Here is a 19,148-nt window from a genome sequence, read left to right on the forward strand (position 1 = left end):
ATAGGTCATTGGAGACTTTAGTAAGTGCAGTTTCGGTTGAGTGGAGAGGGCAAAAACCAGATTGTAGTGGGTCAAGAATATGTGAGGAGAGAAAATCAAGGCAGCGGTGGTGAACAGCACGCTCAAGTAATTTGGAGAGAAAGGGAAGGAGGGAGATGGGTCGGTAATTAGAGGGACAAGTAGAGACGAGTGAAGGCTTCTTAAGGAGATGTGTGACCACAGCATGTTTAAAGGCAGCAGGGACAGTCGCAGTGGAAAGTGAGAGGTTGAGAATGTGACAGATAAAAGGAATAAGAGCAGGAGAGATGGCATTAAGAAGGTGGGTGGGAATAGGATCAGAGGAACAGGTGGTACATTTTGAGGAAGAAAGGCAAAGTGTAGTTTCCTCAATAGCAACAGGAAAGGAGGAAAGGGAATGAGGGGGAGGAGAGAGAGGGGAATGAACTAGTGGAGGGAGAGGTGGGGAGGTAGAGAATTCAAGGTTTATCTTTTGAACCTTGTCGTGAAAGAATTCAGCAAGGGTCTGAGGAGATAATGAAGGGGGAGTTGGGGGAGGGGGCACCTTGAGGAGAGAGTTCAATGTGGTGAAGAGAAGTCGAGGGTTAGAGCCAAGAGAGTTAGTCAGTTGGATATAATAATCCTGTTTGGCGCGTAAAAGAGCAGATTGGAAGGAGGTCAGCATGAACTTAAAGTGTAAGAAATCAGCAAGGGCCCGAGATTTCCACCAGAGGCGTTCGGCGGAGCGGGTACAGGAACGTAGGTAGCGGATATTAGAAGTCAGCCAAGGTTGGGGTTTTGTACGCCTTATAGAGCAGGTCATCAAAGGTGCAAGAGTGTCTAAGGCAGATGATAGAATATTGTTGTAAGAAGAAACAGCCTCGTTGACAGACGTGGATGGTGCCACAGTCGAGAGGAGGTTTGAAACATGGGAGGATAGAGATGCAGGGTCAATGCCATGAAGATTCCTAGATAAATTAGATAAGATAGGATGGGACTGGGAGGGAGGAGATTTAAGTGTGAAAGTTATAAGATGGTGATCAGAGAGGGGAAGATCAGAGGCAAGGAAACTAGAGGATGAACAGTTGGTGGAGAAGATTAAGATCAAGACAGTGACCATTTTGATGAGTGGGGGAGGTGGAGCACAGTTGGAGATTAAAGGAGGATGTTAAAGCGAGTAACTTGGAAATATAAGAGTTAGAAGGATCATTAGCAGGAATATTAAAGTCACCAAGGATGAGAGAGGAACACATTCCCATATGGAATAATTGTACCAGGCTGGCATATAACCTGTTCATCACCTGATATTCCAGCTGACTATATTTGGTAACCCAGCAGCATATATAGATATAAGTATACACTTCTCCCCACTCTTGTTCTACTAGTTGAGGGGGGAGGACAAAGCATTCCACTGAGCTTCATGCCCCTTCAAATCTTTTGTATCCCCCTCCTGCAGACTCCAGTATAATGTAGAAAATAGTTTTTTTGCATGACTTATCCAGAAATAATATCTTTCCAAAAGGTCTGGGGGATCTGGTTAGCTGTCTCAGAATTTGGGTACATATCATGTAATATCTCAACTGAAAATATGATAAAGGGACTGAAACCCCCACTAATTACTCCAACCTACTTTTGGTGATAACCACCCCATCTTTTATTAGCTGTTGAAACCTATCCACCCCTCCTCTCTCCAAGATTTTTCTTAAACTCCTCCATTCCATCTGTGAGAATGGAGGGAAATGCTAAATTTTGCTCTCTGGGTATGCAAGGCCCACCACTCCCTCTCTTTTATTTTGCAATTCCCATTCCCTCATCAAAGGTCCCAAGTATGGGTGAGATCTGTCAAGCTCATTCCCTCCTCGTTCAACAACCTCTGCAAATCCCACTGACCAGGAGCGCAGACAAGCCTTTTCTATTTTGCACCCACTGTACATCTCACTTATCATAATAATGATAAGTGAGATGCTGCTCACTTATGCTGCTCACTTATGCTGCCCACTGCTGCTCCGTAAAATGTCTTTAAAAATAGGGAAGTTGATCCCCCCCCCCCCCCCCCCCCCCCCCCCCCCCCCCCCCCCCCATCTTGGTCAAGGCAACATAGACTAATATGTATCCTGCTTCCTCCCCAGATAAATTCTCCTATGCTACACTGCCATTTAAGACAATTTTTAGCTAGGGAGTTGCGAAAATAGAAAATAAAACCTCGGGAAGATCTTCATCTTATATGCTGCTATTCTCCTCCACCAACAAAAAGTGAGCTCCCCAGTTCTCCACGTCTCCTTTATCCTTTTGTAACATCAGAGGGTAATTTAAGCAAAACAAATCTCTAGGGGCAGCTGATAAGTGGGCTCCTAAGTATCTAAAACTCTCCTGCACTCACTGGAACGGGAAGGGACCCCTCCACTCATATGGTTGAAAACATATCCCCAACCTCCTATCTGATATCCAGATAGTCTGGAGTAAGAGTCTAACTCCTGCACAAGCATGGGAAGGAAAGCCTCTGGGTGACCATGATTATCAAAGTGACATCAGCATATAACGTCACTTTGTATACCCTATGTCCTATATACACCCGTGCTATCTGCCTATTAAGCCAAATGTGCCAATGGCTCAATCCCTAAAGCAAAAAGCATAGGAGAAAGAGGACAACCTGGTTTAGTCCCCAAATACAGTCTGAATTCCTCAGACTGTATTCCACCAACCACTATGCTAGAGGAGGGTCTTAAATATAACGTTTGACCCCAAGTTGTAAAATGGTCTCCCATACTTACCATATTCAACAGGGTGAGCAGGAACTCCCACTCCGAAGCTATTCAATACTTTGTCAGCATCAAGCACTAAGCAAAGCCCCTTCTCCACTCCGCCTCATCCAGTGAAAAATGTTAATGACCTTCTACACGTTATCTGTTATTAATCTCCCCTTCACAAACCCAGTTTGATCTGGGTGAACGATTTTCAGGAGCACATCCTCTAACCTTCAGGCTAACAGTTTAGCTACTATCTTTATATCACAATTGAATAACGCTATCGGCCTGTAACATTTCTCAGGAGACTTTCCCTCCTTGTGCAAACCCATCACACTGGCCTTATACATGGATTCCGGAAGGCCCTTTCCATCCAAGGCATCATTCACCACCCTAGCCAGGACATTGCTTATTACCTCCATCAGCAGCTGACAGTATTCTGCTAGAAAGCCATCCTCACCACTTGTCTTTCCTTTAGAAGGGGATTTAATAGCATACTGGGTCTTCTCAGCTGATACCGGGCTATTGAAAATGTGTTTATCCTCCTGTTCCACTCTAGGTAATAGGTCTTTCCCTATATACTTCCTCACAGTTTATATATCTCCCACCCCATCGGAGGTGTATAACTGTTGGTAGAATTTCTTGGATTCCATCTCAATCTCCTTGTTTGACTTTACTGCATTCCTTTGTCCATCCATGATTTTTCATACCAGCTTGTATACCCATTTTTTCTTTAACTGCCAGGTAAGCAATTTGCCTGCTCTATTACTATGTTCAAAAAATCTCCTATACATTAGATGCATAAGAAACTCAACCTGTTCCAAAACTATATGTACTCAAAGCTAGGTATGTTCAGCTTTATATTATGTGACCATTATTTTGTCTATGATATGTAGACTATGAGGGGCATAATCGAAAGAGAAGGGCGCCCATCTTTCGACACAAATCAGGAGATGGGCGTCCTTCTCTCAGGGTCGCCCAAATTGGCATAATCGAAAGCTGATTTTGGGCGTCCCCAACTGCTTTTCGTCGCAGGGATGACCAAAGTTCACGGAAGCATGTCGGCACCTTAGCAAAAGCGGGACTGGGGCGTGAGATGGGTGTCCTTGGCCGATAATGGAAAAAAGAAGGGCGTCCCTGACGAGCACTTGGCCGACTTTACTTGGTCCATTTTTTTTTCACGACCAAGACTCAAAAATGTGCCTGAACTGACCAGATGACCACTGAAGGGAATCTGGGATGACCTCCCCTGATTCCCCCAGTGGTCACTAACCCCCTCCCACCCTCAAAAAACAACTTAAAAAATTTTTTTGTCAGCCTCTATGCCAGCCTCAAATGTCATACTCAGGTCCATCGCAGCAGTATGCAAGTCCCTGGACCAGTTTTAGTGGGTGCAGTGCACCTCAGGCAGGCGGACCCAGGCCCACCCCCTCCCCACCTGTTACACATGTGGTGGTAAATGTTGAGCCCTCCAAAACCCACCACAAACCCACTGTACCCACATGTAGGTGCCCCCCTTCACCCATAAGGGCTATGGCAGTGGTGTGCAGTTGTGGGGAGTGGTTTTTGGGGGGCTCAGCACCCAAGGTAAGGGAGCTATGCACTTGGGACCAATTTGTGAAATCCACCACAGTGCCCCCTAGGGTGCCCGGTTGGTGTCCTGGCATGTGAGGGGGACCAGTGCACTACGAATGCTGGTTCCTCCCACGACCAAATGACTTGGATTTGGTCGTTGTTGAGATGGGTGAAAACCGGGGACAACCATCTCTAAGTTCGCCCATCTCGACATTTAGGTCGACCATCTCTAAAGTCAACCTAAATGTTGAGATTTGGGTGTCCCCGACCGTATTATCGAAACAAAAGATGGGCACCCATCTTGTTTCGATACTACAGGTTTCCCCGCCCCTTCGCGGCGTCGTCCTTATAAATGGGCGCCCTTAGAGATGGTCGTCCCCGTTCGATTATGCCCCTCCACGTATTATACAACTTTCTATTACTGGTTGTTTGTATACCAGTACACTACGACTTGTATGGGTTACCTATCATTTTCTTTAGCAATGCAGTGTACATCATGTCAATTGATACATTAATCCTGTCCACCCTGCAAAATATATGAACATTATAGTGGACACAAAAATACCAACCATGCGCATCGGATTACTTGCAGCAATGTCTCTGTAGCAGGCATGGAACAATAAGCAGCCTATAAACTACAAATTCAACAACTGTTTAAAGAGAATCCTTGATATTCATTGTTCACCACATCCACCATCAATTGCTTAATTGACTTCCAAAGCTACTATATGACTTACAAAGTTACTTTTCCTTCAGCAACTACAAGTCATTCATTCTGCAAGTATAAGACTTTCAGAAATGAAGGACATTCTTTATCCATGGACATTCACTTTCTGCATTTTACACTACAGTACTGTATTAATGAACACTTTGTGCCCGATATTCGGATAGGTGGCAGGCAGCATTTTTCCTGTCTGCCGCCGGCGGTAGACCCAGATATTCAATGCTAGGTCATTTCCAGCAACATACACTGAATATATAGGTTTTTTTAACGCCTAAAAATTTAACCGGTTATGCTGATATTCAGCGCTAAGTGGCTAACTTTATAGCTGTTAAAGATAGGACAGCTATTTATGCAGTCCTATCTGACTGCTAAACTTATCTGGTTAGACACTAAATATGAGTGCCTACCACATAAGTCTTGCGATATAGCCAGTTATGTGCTAGGTGCTAACCGGTAATATTCAGTGGAGATAACCAGTTATCTCCTGCTGAATATTACCGGTTAGGCCCTGATATGCTATTTAACTGGTCAGCTGCCATGTCTGTCTGGTTAAATAGTTTTGAGTATCGGGTGGATATGCTATTTTGCATTTACAATAGTAAGTGCAGTTACATTCACTTTACTGTATTATATTATCATATCTCTATGTATCTAATATTTCTATTTTAAGCTTGATTTCATTAGTGATTAGTTACTATTACTGTTTTTAGGTTCTGTACTAGTATATGATATATTAGCTTGACATTTGTTTGCATATTTCTGCTATTTGTACACTCATTGCTCCGTTGTGCTACCTTTCAAGAACAAACTTAGATAGCATTTTAAGATGCCTGGTGTCCCTGGAGTGCTACTTATGTTAAAGGGGGGGGGGGGGGGGGGAGATTGTACAAGTCCCAGCCACAAGATAACTAGTATATTGCAGCTGTGGGACAGCCAATATAGATCACTGAATCTGCAGTGCTCTTTACTTCAATACAGAGACCTTTCCTATAATTAAAACTTGCATAGTCATGCCTTCTCTGAAGAAGGAACCTTTGACCCTGGCAGACAAGACAAGATAAATGTGGACAATCATGACAAGGACTCTTGGTTATATTGACCCTAGCCTCCCTGGAGTCTGAATTAGGGGAAATGCCTCAGAGTGATGTCAAAAGACATTTCTGTGGATTTTCAAGCCATACCACAAAGAACACAGCCAATCATCTTCTATGATGCTATCAGATGATTGGATACACTGCTAAGAGCTATAATAGGTATCTCAGAGACCTGGTGGAAGGAGGACAATCAATAAGTATATATTATATCACAATGATAGGGTGAAGGGATTGCGCTGTATGTTAAAGAGGGAATTGAGTCAAACAAAATAAAAATTCTGTATGAAACAGACAGCAACATGGAATCCTTATGGATAGAAATTCCATGTGTGAATTAAAAGAATATATGTGTAGGGCTATACTACTGTTCGCCAGGCCAGAACGAACAGACAGATGAAGATATGTTAAGATATGTTAACAGAAATAAGAAAAGCTAGCAATTTGGCAAAAGTATAAGAAATGACTGCTTCTTGGAGCAACTGGTCCAGGAACCGACAAGAGGGGGAGCTATTTTACATCTAGTCCTTGTGGAATGCAGGACTTAATACAAGAGGTAATGGTGTTGGGTCCACTGGGAAGCAGTGATCATAACATGATCAAATTTGAGCTGATATCTGGAATGAAGTCACTAAGGAAATCTACTGTGGCAGTATTTAATTTTCAAAAGGGTAATCATGATAAAATGAGGAAAATGGTTAAAAAAAAAGCTGAAAGACTCAGCTGCAAAGGTTAGGACTTTAAATCGGGCATGGGCATTGTTTACAAATACTGTTTTGAAAACCCAGACCAGATGTATCCCACATATTAATAAAGGTGGAAAGAAGAGCAAACGACAGCCAGTATGGTTAAAGGGGGCAGTGAAAGAGGCTATTAGAGCTAAAAGGACATCTTTTAAATATGGGAAAAGATCCGAATGAAGAAAACAAGAAGCAACATGAGCACTGGCAACTTAGATGGAAAGCATTGATAAAGAAGGCCAAAAGTTAACATGAAGAGAAATTGCATCGGAGGCAAAAACTCATAGCAAATAACTTTTTCAGGTATATCAGAAGCAAAACGCCTATAAGGAAATCTGTGGGACTGTTAGATCATCAAGGAGTAAAAGGAACACTCAGGGAGGACAGGGCCATAGCAGAGAGGCTGAATGAATTCTTTGCCTCAGTCTTTACTGTATTACAAATTATTCACTAGTAACTGTTTTACATTTTAAAATATATTTCTTTATTAAATCAATACAATTTTCCTAAAATAAAATCCATTCCCTTAACCCATAGTTATTAACCAATCCATACACCAATACATTTAAAATCAAACAATTCTCCACAATACTCTTTCAATACACATTCAAATAGCATATATCTGGCAATCTTTTACATCAATGTGTGATCACAGCTCTTTAATCATGTGTTAATCCACTGCTCCAGAGTCTCCCACAAGATTCAGCCTTGCTTCAAATCAGACTCATTGAATCACCAAAAATAGTTCTGTCCTTTTTTTCAACAAACCATTGTAACGTTAGTGATAAATCTTGAATAACCATTGATGATATCAGTCAGCAACATCCAAAACTGTCCATTTTCACCATTAGCAGTGTCATGTGTTCCAGATATATATATTTTTTGAATTGTGGTTACATTTGTATTAGTTTCAACCTCTCCAGTTCTTATAGTATTCCACCATACGACCAGGACCCAACATGCTCATGTTTCGCTATGAAAGCGTCATCAGGGGTCTTGAATTCTAAACACAATAACAATGGGTTAACTCTAATTCTACTTAATATATCATTATTAAAAACTCTCAAAATACATTAACATGCTATCATAGATACACTTACTGGCTCATCCAGGTGGTGGGGTAGTCAAATACCAGTGATGCGGTGGTGAGCTAGAACTGCTCTCCCAAACGCATAGATGGTTACCAACTAACACAGAGGTTAAATACTCTAGAGGTTTAACCACTCAATCTCTTTATTGAGTCCAGCTGGAGCTACCGTGTTCCATTGAAATATATAACGTTGCTCCTTCCTAAGTAGTGCCTGAGGCATGTTACTACCCCTCTCTAACTTAACACAATCAAGGACAACAAATCGAAACTCCTCTAATTTGTGTTGCATTTCCAACCAGTGGGCTACACTAGGAGCTTCCAAACGAGCTGTACATATGTTACTTAAATGCTGTGAAATACGCAATTTAACCCTCCGAGAAGTCAAGCCAATATACCACAGACCACAAGGGCAAATCACCCCATATATACAATTCATAGTATTGCAATTTGTGTTTTCATAAAGATAATGTATTTTCTCAGAATGAGGAATTTGAATTTGAGTAACTTCCATAGCATACTGACAGTATGTGCATTGATTGCATCTATGGTGGCCACTATTTCCCACTGAACTATCACGGTTACATCTTTTCTTAGCCAATTGTTCACCTAGATTCATACCCCTAGAAAAAGCAAACCGGGGTGTGACCTTAAATGCAGGATGAATATTTAACATAGGCCAATGTCGACGAATGATGTTTATAATATCATTAGATGCTCTAGTGAAAGGTAAAACACACGTTAAAGGTTTACATTCATTAACCCTATTCACCTTCCGTTCCCATTCAGGATGATAATTAAATACTCGCTTGGCAGCATTTTTCAAAACTTTGTGGGGATAGCCTCAAACCCGAAACCTACTGATCATCTGTTCTGCCTGAGTGCAGAATTCTTCCCTAGAGCTACATGCTCTACGTACTCGTAACAATTGACTTGTAGGAATACTATCTTTTAATGCTTTTGGGTGATGGCTACGGTAATGAAGCATACTATTTCGGTCAGTGTTTTTACGATATAGCGAGTATGAAATCTATTGTTATCCCAGCGAATGTTGATATCTAAAAAATTGACTTCACTGACTCCTATATAGTGCACAAACTTAATGTGATCACTAATTTCATTTAATTCTTGCAAAAACATTTTTAATTCCAATTCAGTGCCTTGCCATATCAATAGTATATCATCAATATACCGTAGCCATTTAACTACCCCTCCAAAATATTGAGATGTGTAAATACCTTTCTTTTCCAATTGATCCATGTATAAACACGCAATAGTAGGGGCTACAGTAGTCCCCATTGCTACTCCTTTTATTTGTAAGTAAAATGTGTCCTGAAACTTGAAATAGTTGTGATATATCATCAATCTCGCCATCCTGCCTAACAACTGAATTTTAGAGGCTGACAAAGGCAAATTCTCCAACAAACTATCTATTAGTTGTATCGCCTCTATCTGCGGTATGTTTGTATAAAGAGCTGTGACGTCCAACGTCACCAGACATACCTGCGCTTTCTCTGAAATTTTAAGTTGATCCAATATTTCCAAAAGATGTGTTGAATCTCGCACATAAGACGTAATAGACTGTAAGCAAGGGCGCAAGTGAAAATCAAGATATTGAGATAAAGTTTCAAATAATGATTGGCATCCCGACACAATGGGCAAATTGAGAAAGCGCAGGTATGTCTGGTGACGTTGGACGTCACAGCTCTTTATACAAACATACCGCAGATAGAGGCGATACAACTAATAGATAGAAAAGATGTAACCGTGATAGTTCAGTGGGAAATAGTGGCCACCATAGATGCAATCAATGCACATACTGTCAGTATGCTATGGAAGTTACTCAAATTCAAATTCCTCATTCTGAGAAAATACATTATCTTTATGAAAACACAAATTGCAATACTATGAATTGTATATATGGGGTGATTTGCCCTTGTGGTCTGTTGTATATTGGCTTGACTTCTCGGAGGGTTAAATTGCGTATTTCACAGCATTTAAGTAACATATGTACAGCTCGTTTGGAAGCTCCTAGTGTAGCCCACTGGTTGGAAATGCAACACAAATTAGAGGAGTTTCGATTTGTTGTCCTTGATTGTGTTAAGTTAGAGAGGGGTGGTAACATGCCTCAGGCACTACTTAGGAAGGAGCAACGTTATATATTTCAATGGAACACGGTAGCTCCAGCTGGACTCAATAAAGAGATTGAGTGGTTAAACCTCTAGAGTATTTAACCTCTGTGTTAGTTGGTAACCATCTATGCGTTTGGGAGAGCAGTTCTAGCTCACCACCGCATCACTGGTATTTGACTACCCCACCACCTGGATGAGCCAGTAAGTGTATCTATGATAGCATGTTAATGTATTTTGAGAGTTTTTAATAATGATATATTAAGTAGAATTAGAGTTAACCCATTGTTATTGTGTTTAGAATTCAAGACCCCTGATGACGCTTTCATAGCGAAACATGAGCATGTTGGGTCCTGGTCGTATGGTGGAATACTATAAGAACTGGAGAGGTTGAAACTAATACAAATGTAACCACAATTCAAAAAATATATATATCTGGAACACATGACACTGCTAATGGTGAAAATGGACAGTTTTGGATGTTGCTGACTGATATCATCAATGGTTATTCAAGATTTATCACTAACGTTACAATGGTTTGTTGAAAAAAAGGACAGAACTATTTTTGGTGATTCAATGAGTCTGATTTGAAGCAAGGCTGAATCTTGTGGGAGACTCTGGAGCAGTGGATTAACACATGATTAAAGAGCTGTGATCACACATTGATGTAAAAGATTGCCAGATATATGCTATTTGAATGTGTATTGAAAGAGTATTGTGGAGAATTGTTTGGTTTTAAATGTATTGGTGTATGGATTGGTTAATAACTATGGGTTAAGGGAATGGATTTTATTTTAGGAAAATTGTATTGATTTAATAAAGAAATGTATTTTAAAATGTAAAACAGTTACTAGTGAATAATTTGTAATATAATGTGTAACTAATTATAGAGTTGAGACCTAGATTGTAATTGTGAGTCTTTACTGTATGAGATCTACGTGTAACAGAGATGGTTTTCAAAGGTGACAATGCAGAGGAACTGAAAGAAATCTTGTGCTCCTGGAAGATGTACTGCCAAATTGACAAACTAAAGAGTAGTAAGTCACCTGGACCAGATGGTATACACCACAGGGTACTGAAAGGACTCAAATATGAAATTGCAGATCTGCTGTTAGTGATTTGTAACCTGTCGTTAAAATCATCCATAGTGCCTGAAGATTGGGCATGGGCAATGTAATGCCTATTTTTAAAAAGGGATCCAGGGGTGACCCAGGAAATTACAGTCTGATAAGCCTGATGTCAGTGCCGGGCAAAATAGTGGAAACTATTATAAAGACTAAAATCACTGACAAATAGACAAACATGGTTTAATGGGGCAGAGTTAACATGAATTCAGCTAAGGGAAGTCTTGCCTCACCCATTTACTTAATTCCTTTGAATGCGTGCATCAACATGTGGATAAAGGTGAACCAGTTGATGTAGTGTATCTAGATTTTCAGAAAGCATTTGACAGTCCCTCATGAGAGACTCCTGAGAAAATTAAAAACCTATGTTATAGGAGGCAATGTTCCGTTGTGGATTAGAAATTGGTTGATGGTTAGAAACAAAGGGTAGGGTTAAACGGCCAATTCTGTCAGTGGAGGAGGGTGAAAAATGGTGTGCAGCAGGAATCTATAAAAGGACATGTGAAATTTAACATATTATTAATGATCTGGAAATCAGAACAACAAGTGAGTGATGTTAAATTTGCAGACAACACAAACTATTCAAAGATGTTAAACGCCATGTGGATTGTGTAAAATTGCAGGAAGACCTTAGGAAGTTTGTCAGATGGGCATCCAAATGGCAAATGAGATTTAATGTGGACAAGTGCAAAGTGATATACAATTTGGAAGAATAATCTAAATCATAGTTATCTGATGCTAGGTTCCATCCTTGGAGTCAGCACCCAAGGAAAAAGATTAGGTGTCATTGTGGACCAATACACAGAAATTTTCTGCTAGTGTGTGGTGGTAGCCAAAAAAGCAAACAGAATGCTATGAACTATTAGGAAAGGGATAGAAAATAAGACCAAGAATATTATAATGCTCTGTATTGCTCCATGGTGCAACCACAGAGTATTGTGTGCAATTCTGGTCACCATATCTTAATATAGCAGAATTATAAAAGGTTCAAGAAGGGCGACCAAAATGATTAAGAGGATGGAATTTCTCTCATATGAGGAAATGCTTAAGAGGTTAGGACTCTTCAGCTTGGAAAAGAGACAGCTGTGAATGGGGATATTGATAGAGGTCTACAAAATACTGAGTGGTGTGGAACAGGTAAATGTAAATCGATTTTTTTTATTTCAAAAAGACTAGGGACACTCATGAAGTTACATGTTACTACTTTTTAAACAAATAGGAGGAAATATTTTTTCACTCAACTAATAGTGAAGCTCTGGAACTCCAGAGCATGTGGTATCAGTGGTTAGTGTATGGATTTAAAAAGATTTGGACAAATTCCTGGAGGGGAAGTCCATAGTCTGCTATTGATATAGACATGGGGAAAGCTACTGCTTGTCCCTGGGATCAGTAGCATGAATCTTGCTACTATTTAGGATTCTGTCAGGTACTTGTGATCTGAATTGGCCACTGTTGGAAGCAGAATACTGGGCTAGATGGATTTATGGTCTTATTCAGAGGGAGCTCTGCCTGTGATGATCACCTGCTGTACCAGCCTTTCCCAAGGAGGTGAAACTTGCATTCCCCACACAGGTTGTATAAATCAAGAGCTGTAATCACTTTCAGGTAACAAACAGATGGCCTAATTTGTGTGCCACAGGGAGCGTTTATTCCATCTTATTTCTGATAAGTGCTCATTCTTATATTTAGAGTGTTTTATTTTAAGTTATATTCTGTATATTTATATATAACTTTTAAATCCTAATTATTTCCATTTTCATTCTTGTTTATATTTCATTCTTGTAAATAAATCTTTCCTGTTATTATTGTCAGTAACGTGTGTTTTTGGATCTTATTAGTATGTATGTAGGGGGGATAGAGAACAAGATCTGCTGAGTAGGAGGTATGGTTCTTATCATTATTCCAGAGTGCAAAACAATTGTTTATACATGTCTCTGTCCTATCACAGCTAGTGGTAAATTACTGGTAGGACCCTCACATAACTCTGTTCTCCAATCTTTGACAAATGGATATTTGCTGTCTTAAAAAAATTCAAACACAGGATCTAAAAAACTGGGATCATATAACTCTACTCTTACATTGGTTACCAGTTTCTAATAGAAATACATTTAAATTACTTATACTAGTCTACAAAATTTACAACATAGGATTCCAATCTTTTTTTTTCATATGCTTGTACCTTATCGCCCTTCCAGAGCTCTTTGATCAATTCAGCAAATGTTTATCATAATACTTTCACTTCAGGCATTTCTATTTAGATGCTATTTGACTGTCTAATTTTAGCATTCAGGGTCTCTTGTTTTACAAACACCTTCCTAATTCTTTATGGCTGGAGTCTTCCTACTAGGTGTTTAAGATAGATTTGAAGACTTATCTTTCCCTAGACGCTTTTGGTTGAAATTAATCTACCTTTCTTCCTGGGCTTGACAGTGTACGAGCCAAGAGGCTGAGCCATGCTAGGCAGAGAGAACTTTGCAGCAAGAAAAAAAAATTTAACTCCGTCCTATCTAGTTTATTTATGATAATGTATTTCTTTTTTTTCTGATGTTACTACTGTAAACCACCTTGATGGTTCTTGAAATGGCAGTATATCAAGTTTTAAATAATCTGTAAACTGTAAACTGAAGTGAACTCTGCTCTCAAAGCAATCAAAGGCAGCATTTTTCTAAGTTTTGAGATAGCTAAGTCCATCTTATGTAACTACAGAACCATCAGATGATGCTATCCACTTGTGTGGCTAATTCATCCTATTTACTGATAGAGAACACATTATATCTTCTCCCAGAATCCTCCATAAATTATACAGAAGTTGCCTGTCAGTTCCAGAATCTCTGTCATATCAAAGGCAAGGTGCTGGAACCTACCTAGAAGCCTCTGATTGTCCATTTCCTGAGGTTTAAGTTTTGGATAATTTAATAAAAGCGATTACACCACATTTTGATGGCAAAGGATACTATTACTCTTCAAATCTCTGTGGATAATTGACTTGGCGTGCAAATAGCTAAAAAAAAAAAAAAAATCATAAGTTAAGCGTGGACAAAAGTAAACAACTGCATGCACTAGAGTTTAACCTCTTCCATTTAATGGATGAATCAAGTAATTTCAGTCAAAGCTAAAGAATATATAAATTGTTTCTCATTAACAAAATTGAGCATTTTAAAGATGCATTTTTAATTCTAATCCAACCCAGTGGATGTTGAAATTAGATTATACATAATTAGTTAATAATGGCATCTTTCTGGGGACAAAATAACTCTCTAAAAATGTAATGTAATGGAGGAAAAATTGGTGAAAAGACACATCAAGTTTAAAAATGGGCCAGATTGGACTAGGGATTCTAGAGAAATAAATTCCCTGTCCCCAAAAAAGGGCCCAATGCATTTCTATGCAAGCAGCAGTTCCACAATACAAACTGATACAAAGGATATATAGCAGCTGAAGGAATTACTCCTTTAAAATTGCTTCTTCCTACTTCTCTGCTCTCCCAATTACAGACATATCACACAGAGCCAACACATACAAGCAACAAAAAGACATGCAAATATACAAACAAAAAACAGATGGACAAAAACAAATAAAACTCAGATGCATGCACACAGATGGATTGGAAATAATTCCATGAAGCATGCTCATGCATTATCCTCCAATCATCCTCAGTCCTTCCACACCTATATCCCTGCTGTGCCAGTTTTTAGTGATATAGATGTATATTTCATTTTCATTGCTTGCAATTTCAATGAAGAAACCTATTAATTTACCCGCAGATTCTATATTTGACATCCAGATTTGGGTGTGCTGCTAAGATGCAAGTGCAACTTAATTGGCTAACAAGTTGTTAACCATCAATAAATGGATGCAAATAACCAATTATTGACGTTAATTGGCACCAATTAGGATTTGTGTGTGCATCGGTCATATGCTATTCTATAATTTGGGTGCCTAAATACAAAAGTGTGTAACCCAAAAGGGGGCATGGCAATGGGAGGGGCATGGGCAGGTCATGCACATTCCAAAAATGTTGCACACAGTGTTATACAATAATGAGTCTCTGCGCCAGGATTTGCACCTGGTTTCAGCAGGCATAAATCTAGTACCCAAAGCTGGGCATGAAAACTGGCACTAAGCACTATTCTATAAAGTGCACACACCCTTTATTGAATGGAGTTTAGTGCTAAACTTTTACAGTGCCCATTTTTGAGTGCCATTTATAGGATTTCCCTCTTAATGTATAGCTTTCTTAAATGGGTACTATGTATGGTGATGCCTAACACCTGAATCATGAAGTCTGTTACTTGTTGCTACGGGAGCTGCCAACTAGTGATAGACAATCATGGCGGTATCTTGCCATGGAACCACCCTGAAGAACTGTAAAATCCATTCTTTAAAATCCTTGAAAAAGATATCTAATAGTTTGATATGTTATCACATTTGATTTCATTTTACTCTTTTTTTCAAACAAACAGAATGATTGGGCTTTAAACTAAAATCATTGAGGATTGATGAATAAAGCCCTCAGGTAAGTAAAACATTAAGGGGCTCATGATCAAAAGAAAAAAAAAATCAAAAAATGGCATAAGGGGCAGATGGATTTGTTTCTCACACAATAACGCCCAAATCATATTATCAAACATATCCAGAAAAAAACCCATTTAATTTCAATATTTGCCCCCCAAAATGCATTTTTTCAGAAGGGGCATTTTGGGGGGTGTATCATGGTGTCATGTAATGATAATGGGAAAATGTTGTGATTTAGACCTACTTTAAAAGCATCCAGGTTAAGGGCAAAACCTGTCTTTGGACCCATTTGTCAATTTGCTGAGTTGGAGAGTGGAGAGGTGGAATTGGTCATTTGTGAGAAATAGTGGAGAGTTGCTGAGTAGTTTGTTACCTTTATTTGTCCCAGTCTGAACCTTCTGACCCTCATATTTCCTGCCTTGCCTCCTCTGTGTCTCACCTCCTCAAGTCCTTGCCCACATCTGCTAGTCCCCAGCCACATCCATCCCTTGCTTTGTATCTGGCCCCCTTCCCCCATCAAACTTCTACACCTCCCATTCTACCTCCCTACCTGCTTGTCTTCTGTCTCTTATTGTTGTTCTGTTTGTCCAGTCCCAGTTTGTCACTGTGTTGTGTGCTGCTGCTCTTTGTTTGAGGGCTGCGTGCTTTTGCTGGGAAAGTAAGTACTTTGTGCTGTGCTGTGTATGTGAGGACCATTTGCTGTTGCTGGGAGAGTGCTTTGTGCTACTGCTGTGTGTGTGAGGACTGTTTGCTGTTGCTGGGAGAGTGAGTGTATGCTGTGTGCTGGTACTGGGTCTCACTAGGTGCAGTAGGTGGAGGTGTGCACAGTGGTGTTACTAGGGTTAATAGGTTGCATCTGTGATGGTGGAACACATAAACGTCAATCAAGGATGCGCTGAATGATATTGCGGCTGACACATTACTGGATGTGGATGAGAGTTTGGAGGTAAGGCCCCAGAGGAGATACCTCTATCTGACAGTATTTAGGCCCAGTTTCTGGACCTCACTGACCAGGAATGCCTTACTAGGTACCACTTTGATAGGGCTGCCATACAAAACCTCTGTGACCAGCTACAATTCCTCCACCCCAAGACATGCAGGGATAATCCAGTGCCAGTCCACCCTAAGGTCACAGCCTCCTTCGCCTTTCTTGCCACCTGCACTTTTCAGTTAGTGTTAGTAGTCAAGTCAGGCCTCACCTAGCCAACCATCTTCAACTGTTGATGCCTTCCTCACCTACACCTCATAGTATATTGTCTTCTGCGCTACTGCCCAGGCCCTCCAGAACAACATGGCTCAGTTCTACACCATAGATTGCTTCCCCTCAGCTATAGGCCTCATCAACTGCACACACAATGTACTCAGACAACCCCCCCCCTTCCCCGGCCAATGAGAACTCCTATAGGAATAGAAAATCATAGCACTCCATGAACACGTAGGTTGTGTGTGATGCCCAGGAGTGTGTGATTGGTAGCTGGGGTCCACCCATAATGCCTATAAATACTCTAGCACTCAGGAATCTACCACAGGTTTGACCGAGGGGAGATCACCAGCGGTTGGCTCCTAGGTAAGCAGTACAGGGATTCGTAACCCCCATATCCACTCCCCCCTCCTAACATCACTACACTCCCTCCCTCAAGATGCCCCTACAACCCACAACACATATCCAAGACCTGAACTCCACAAGGTCCCCAAACCAGCCAATACACACCCATGACTATGATTCCTGTTCCCCCCACAAGTGACATAGGCTAACCCCTATAAACCTGGCTCATGACTCCCATTGTCCACCCCCAAAATGAGGAAGAGGAGCAATACAATAAGAGCCATAAGAACACCCACACCATCAATGAACAAACCTTTGGTCAGCTCAAAAACAGATTTAGTATATCTCAACCTTTCTGGAGGGGAACTCCTCTATGGTCTTTAAAAGGTCTTCATGACCTGCTGCATGCTGCACGGCACAAAAAAGAAAACAGAACCTGCTAGAGGACACACAGCAGAAGCAGCCAGACCAAGAGGATGATGACCCTCCCCCCCCACCCACATAGTTGTCCAGGGATAATACCAGCTGTGGGGTCCACACCAGGCAAACACTCATACAGAGAAATTTTTAGTAAAGTGCAGTATTTGTGCTCACCATATCTTTTATATCCACTACAACCCCTCTCCTCCCCCTCCCCAGCACACACACATCACCAACACCCCTTCCACAGCACACACACTCACATCCCCTCTCCTCAACACACACACACAAACCCCACACACAGCCCTACCTCATCCTCCCCCTCCCCATCGAGGGCCTCTCCCACCCCTCCCTCTAGCTGTTAGGAATTTTCCAGGCCTTGCAGAAGCAAAAACTGTGTCAGGCCTCCCCTGTGAGGCTCCCACTGCCCTCAGAGTTGTCAGTATATGCAACTGCCTCTGCTGCTTCTTGGAAATCTGGCCACCTGTTTGGTGCTGTAGCCGAGCTGCTGCACTGTCCAGCACCCAGCAAGGCAGTGTGTGCTGCCCCAGAGGGACCTGGCCTAAAGGTTGCTCCACTGGCCTGGGATCCTGTGAGTCACATCAATGCCCGCTTAGATGTTGGTTGATTGTCCGCAGCTGAGGCAGTTGCTTTAAAGCTGGGCTGGGTGGTGTGGCCACTGGTGTCACTTGTGGCTGGTGTGCAGGGTGGTGCTGGTGAAATGTTGGCCTCACCAAGTCCAGTGGGAGTGTCAGCCACCTGCTGGGTTGGCACTGTGCTGGGAAAGGCCTCAGTGTAATCGTGGAGATCTCAACAGATCCCCAAAAGCGGCTTCCAGATATGCCAGCATCCCGCCTCTCCTGCTGCATGGTATGCAGCACTTGCAGGCAGTCCTCTTGGGCTCAGGGCCTCTGCTGCTGAAGTTAAACACCATCACACAGCAGCTGTAGCATCTGGCACCGGTAGTCAGACAGCTACAAATTTTGGCCAAGGAGTACTGCCACCTGTGGTGGGAGGGTACCCCTATGTGCCGGCTGTGGCTCCTCATCTTGATTTTCAGCCTCTACAGGGGGCAAATCTGAGTGGGGGAGGTGTGGGTTCCACCAGTAACTGTTCCTGCTCCTTCTCCCCTGCAGGTGGCTCCTAACTTCTGTCCTCAGCATCCTTTTTCATCTGCCATAGTGCTCTCCTGTGATCCCTCTGCTGCCACACTCTCATCATCCTGGCTGCTGGCTGCTTGTCTGGCCTCTCCCTCAGAGTCTGTCCTCACCTGCATTGTGAAAATAGAAGAAATGTGTCTTTTGCACTAGCTAACCTGACAGTCTGTTGCACCCTTCCTGAACATATACGTCCATGTGCACTCGTATACCACAGGTGATGAGGAGTTCCATTGTCATGCCACCACACAATGTAGGCCTCCACATCCCACAATGTAAGAGCCAAAGGGTATGGTGCA

At 41.5% G+C, this 19,148-nt stretch overlaps 1 protein-coding gene across 1 annotated transcript in view; it reads right to left on the minus strand.

The window, feature by feature from the left end:
* The window catches only part of BRAF (B-Raf proto-oncogene, serine/threonine kinase), a 1,688,602-nt gene that overhangs the window by 631,881 nt on the left and 1,037,573 nt on the right, over positions 1 to 19,148 (minus strand). Inside the window, exon 12 of the mRNA XM_030216338.1 lies at positions 14,166 to 14,212. Within this exon, the coding sequence (XP_030072198.1) occupies positions 14,166 to 14,212 (47 nt within the window). The remainder of the gene's footprint in view (positions 1 to 14,165; positions 14,213 to 19,148) is intronic.

The sequence above is a fragment of the Microcaecilia unicolor genome, chromosome 10, assembly GCF_901765095.1.
Source record: "Microcaecilia unicolor chromosome 10, aMicUni1.1, whole genome shotgun sequence".
Lineage (NCBI taxonomy): Eukaryota > Metazoa > Chordata > Amphibia > Gymnophiona > Siphonopidae > Microcaecilia > Microcaecilia unicolor.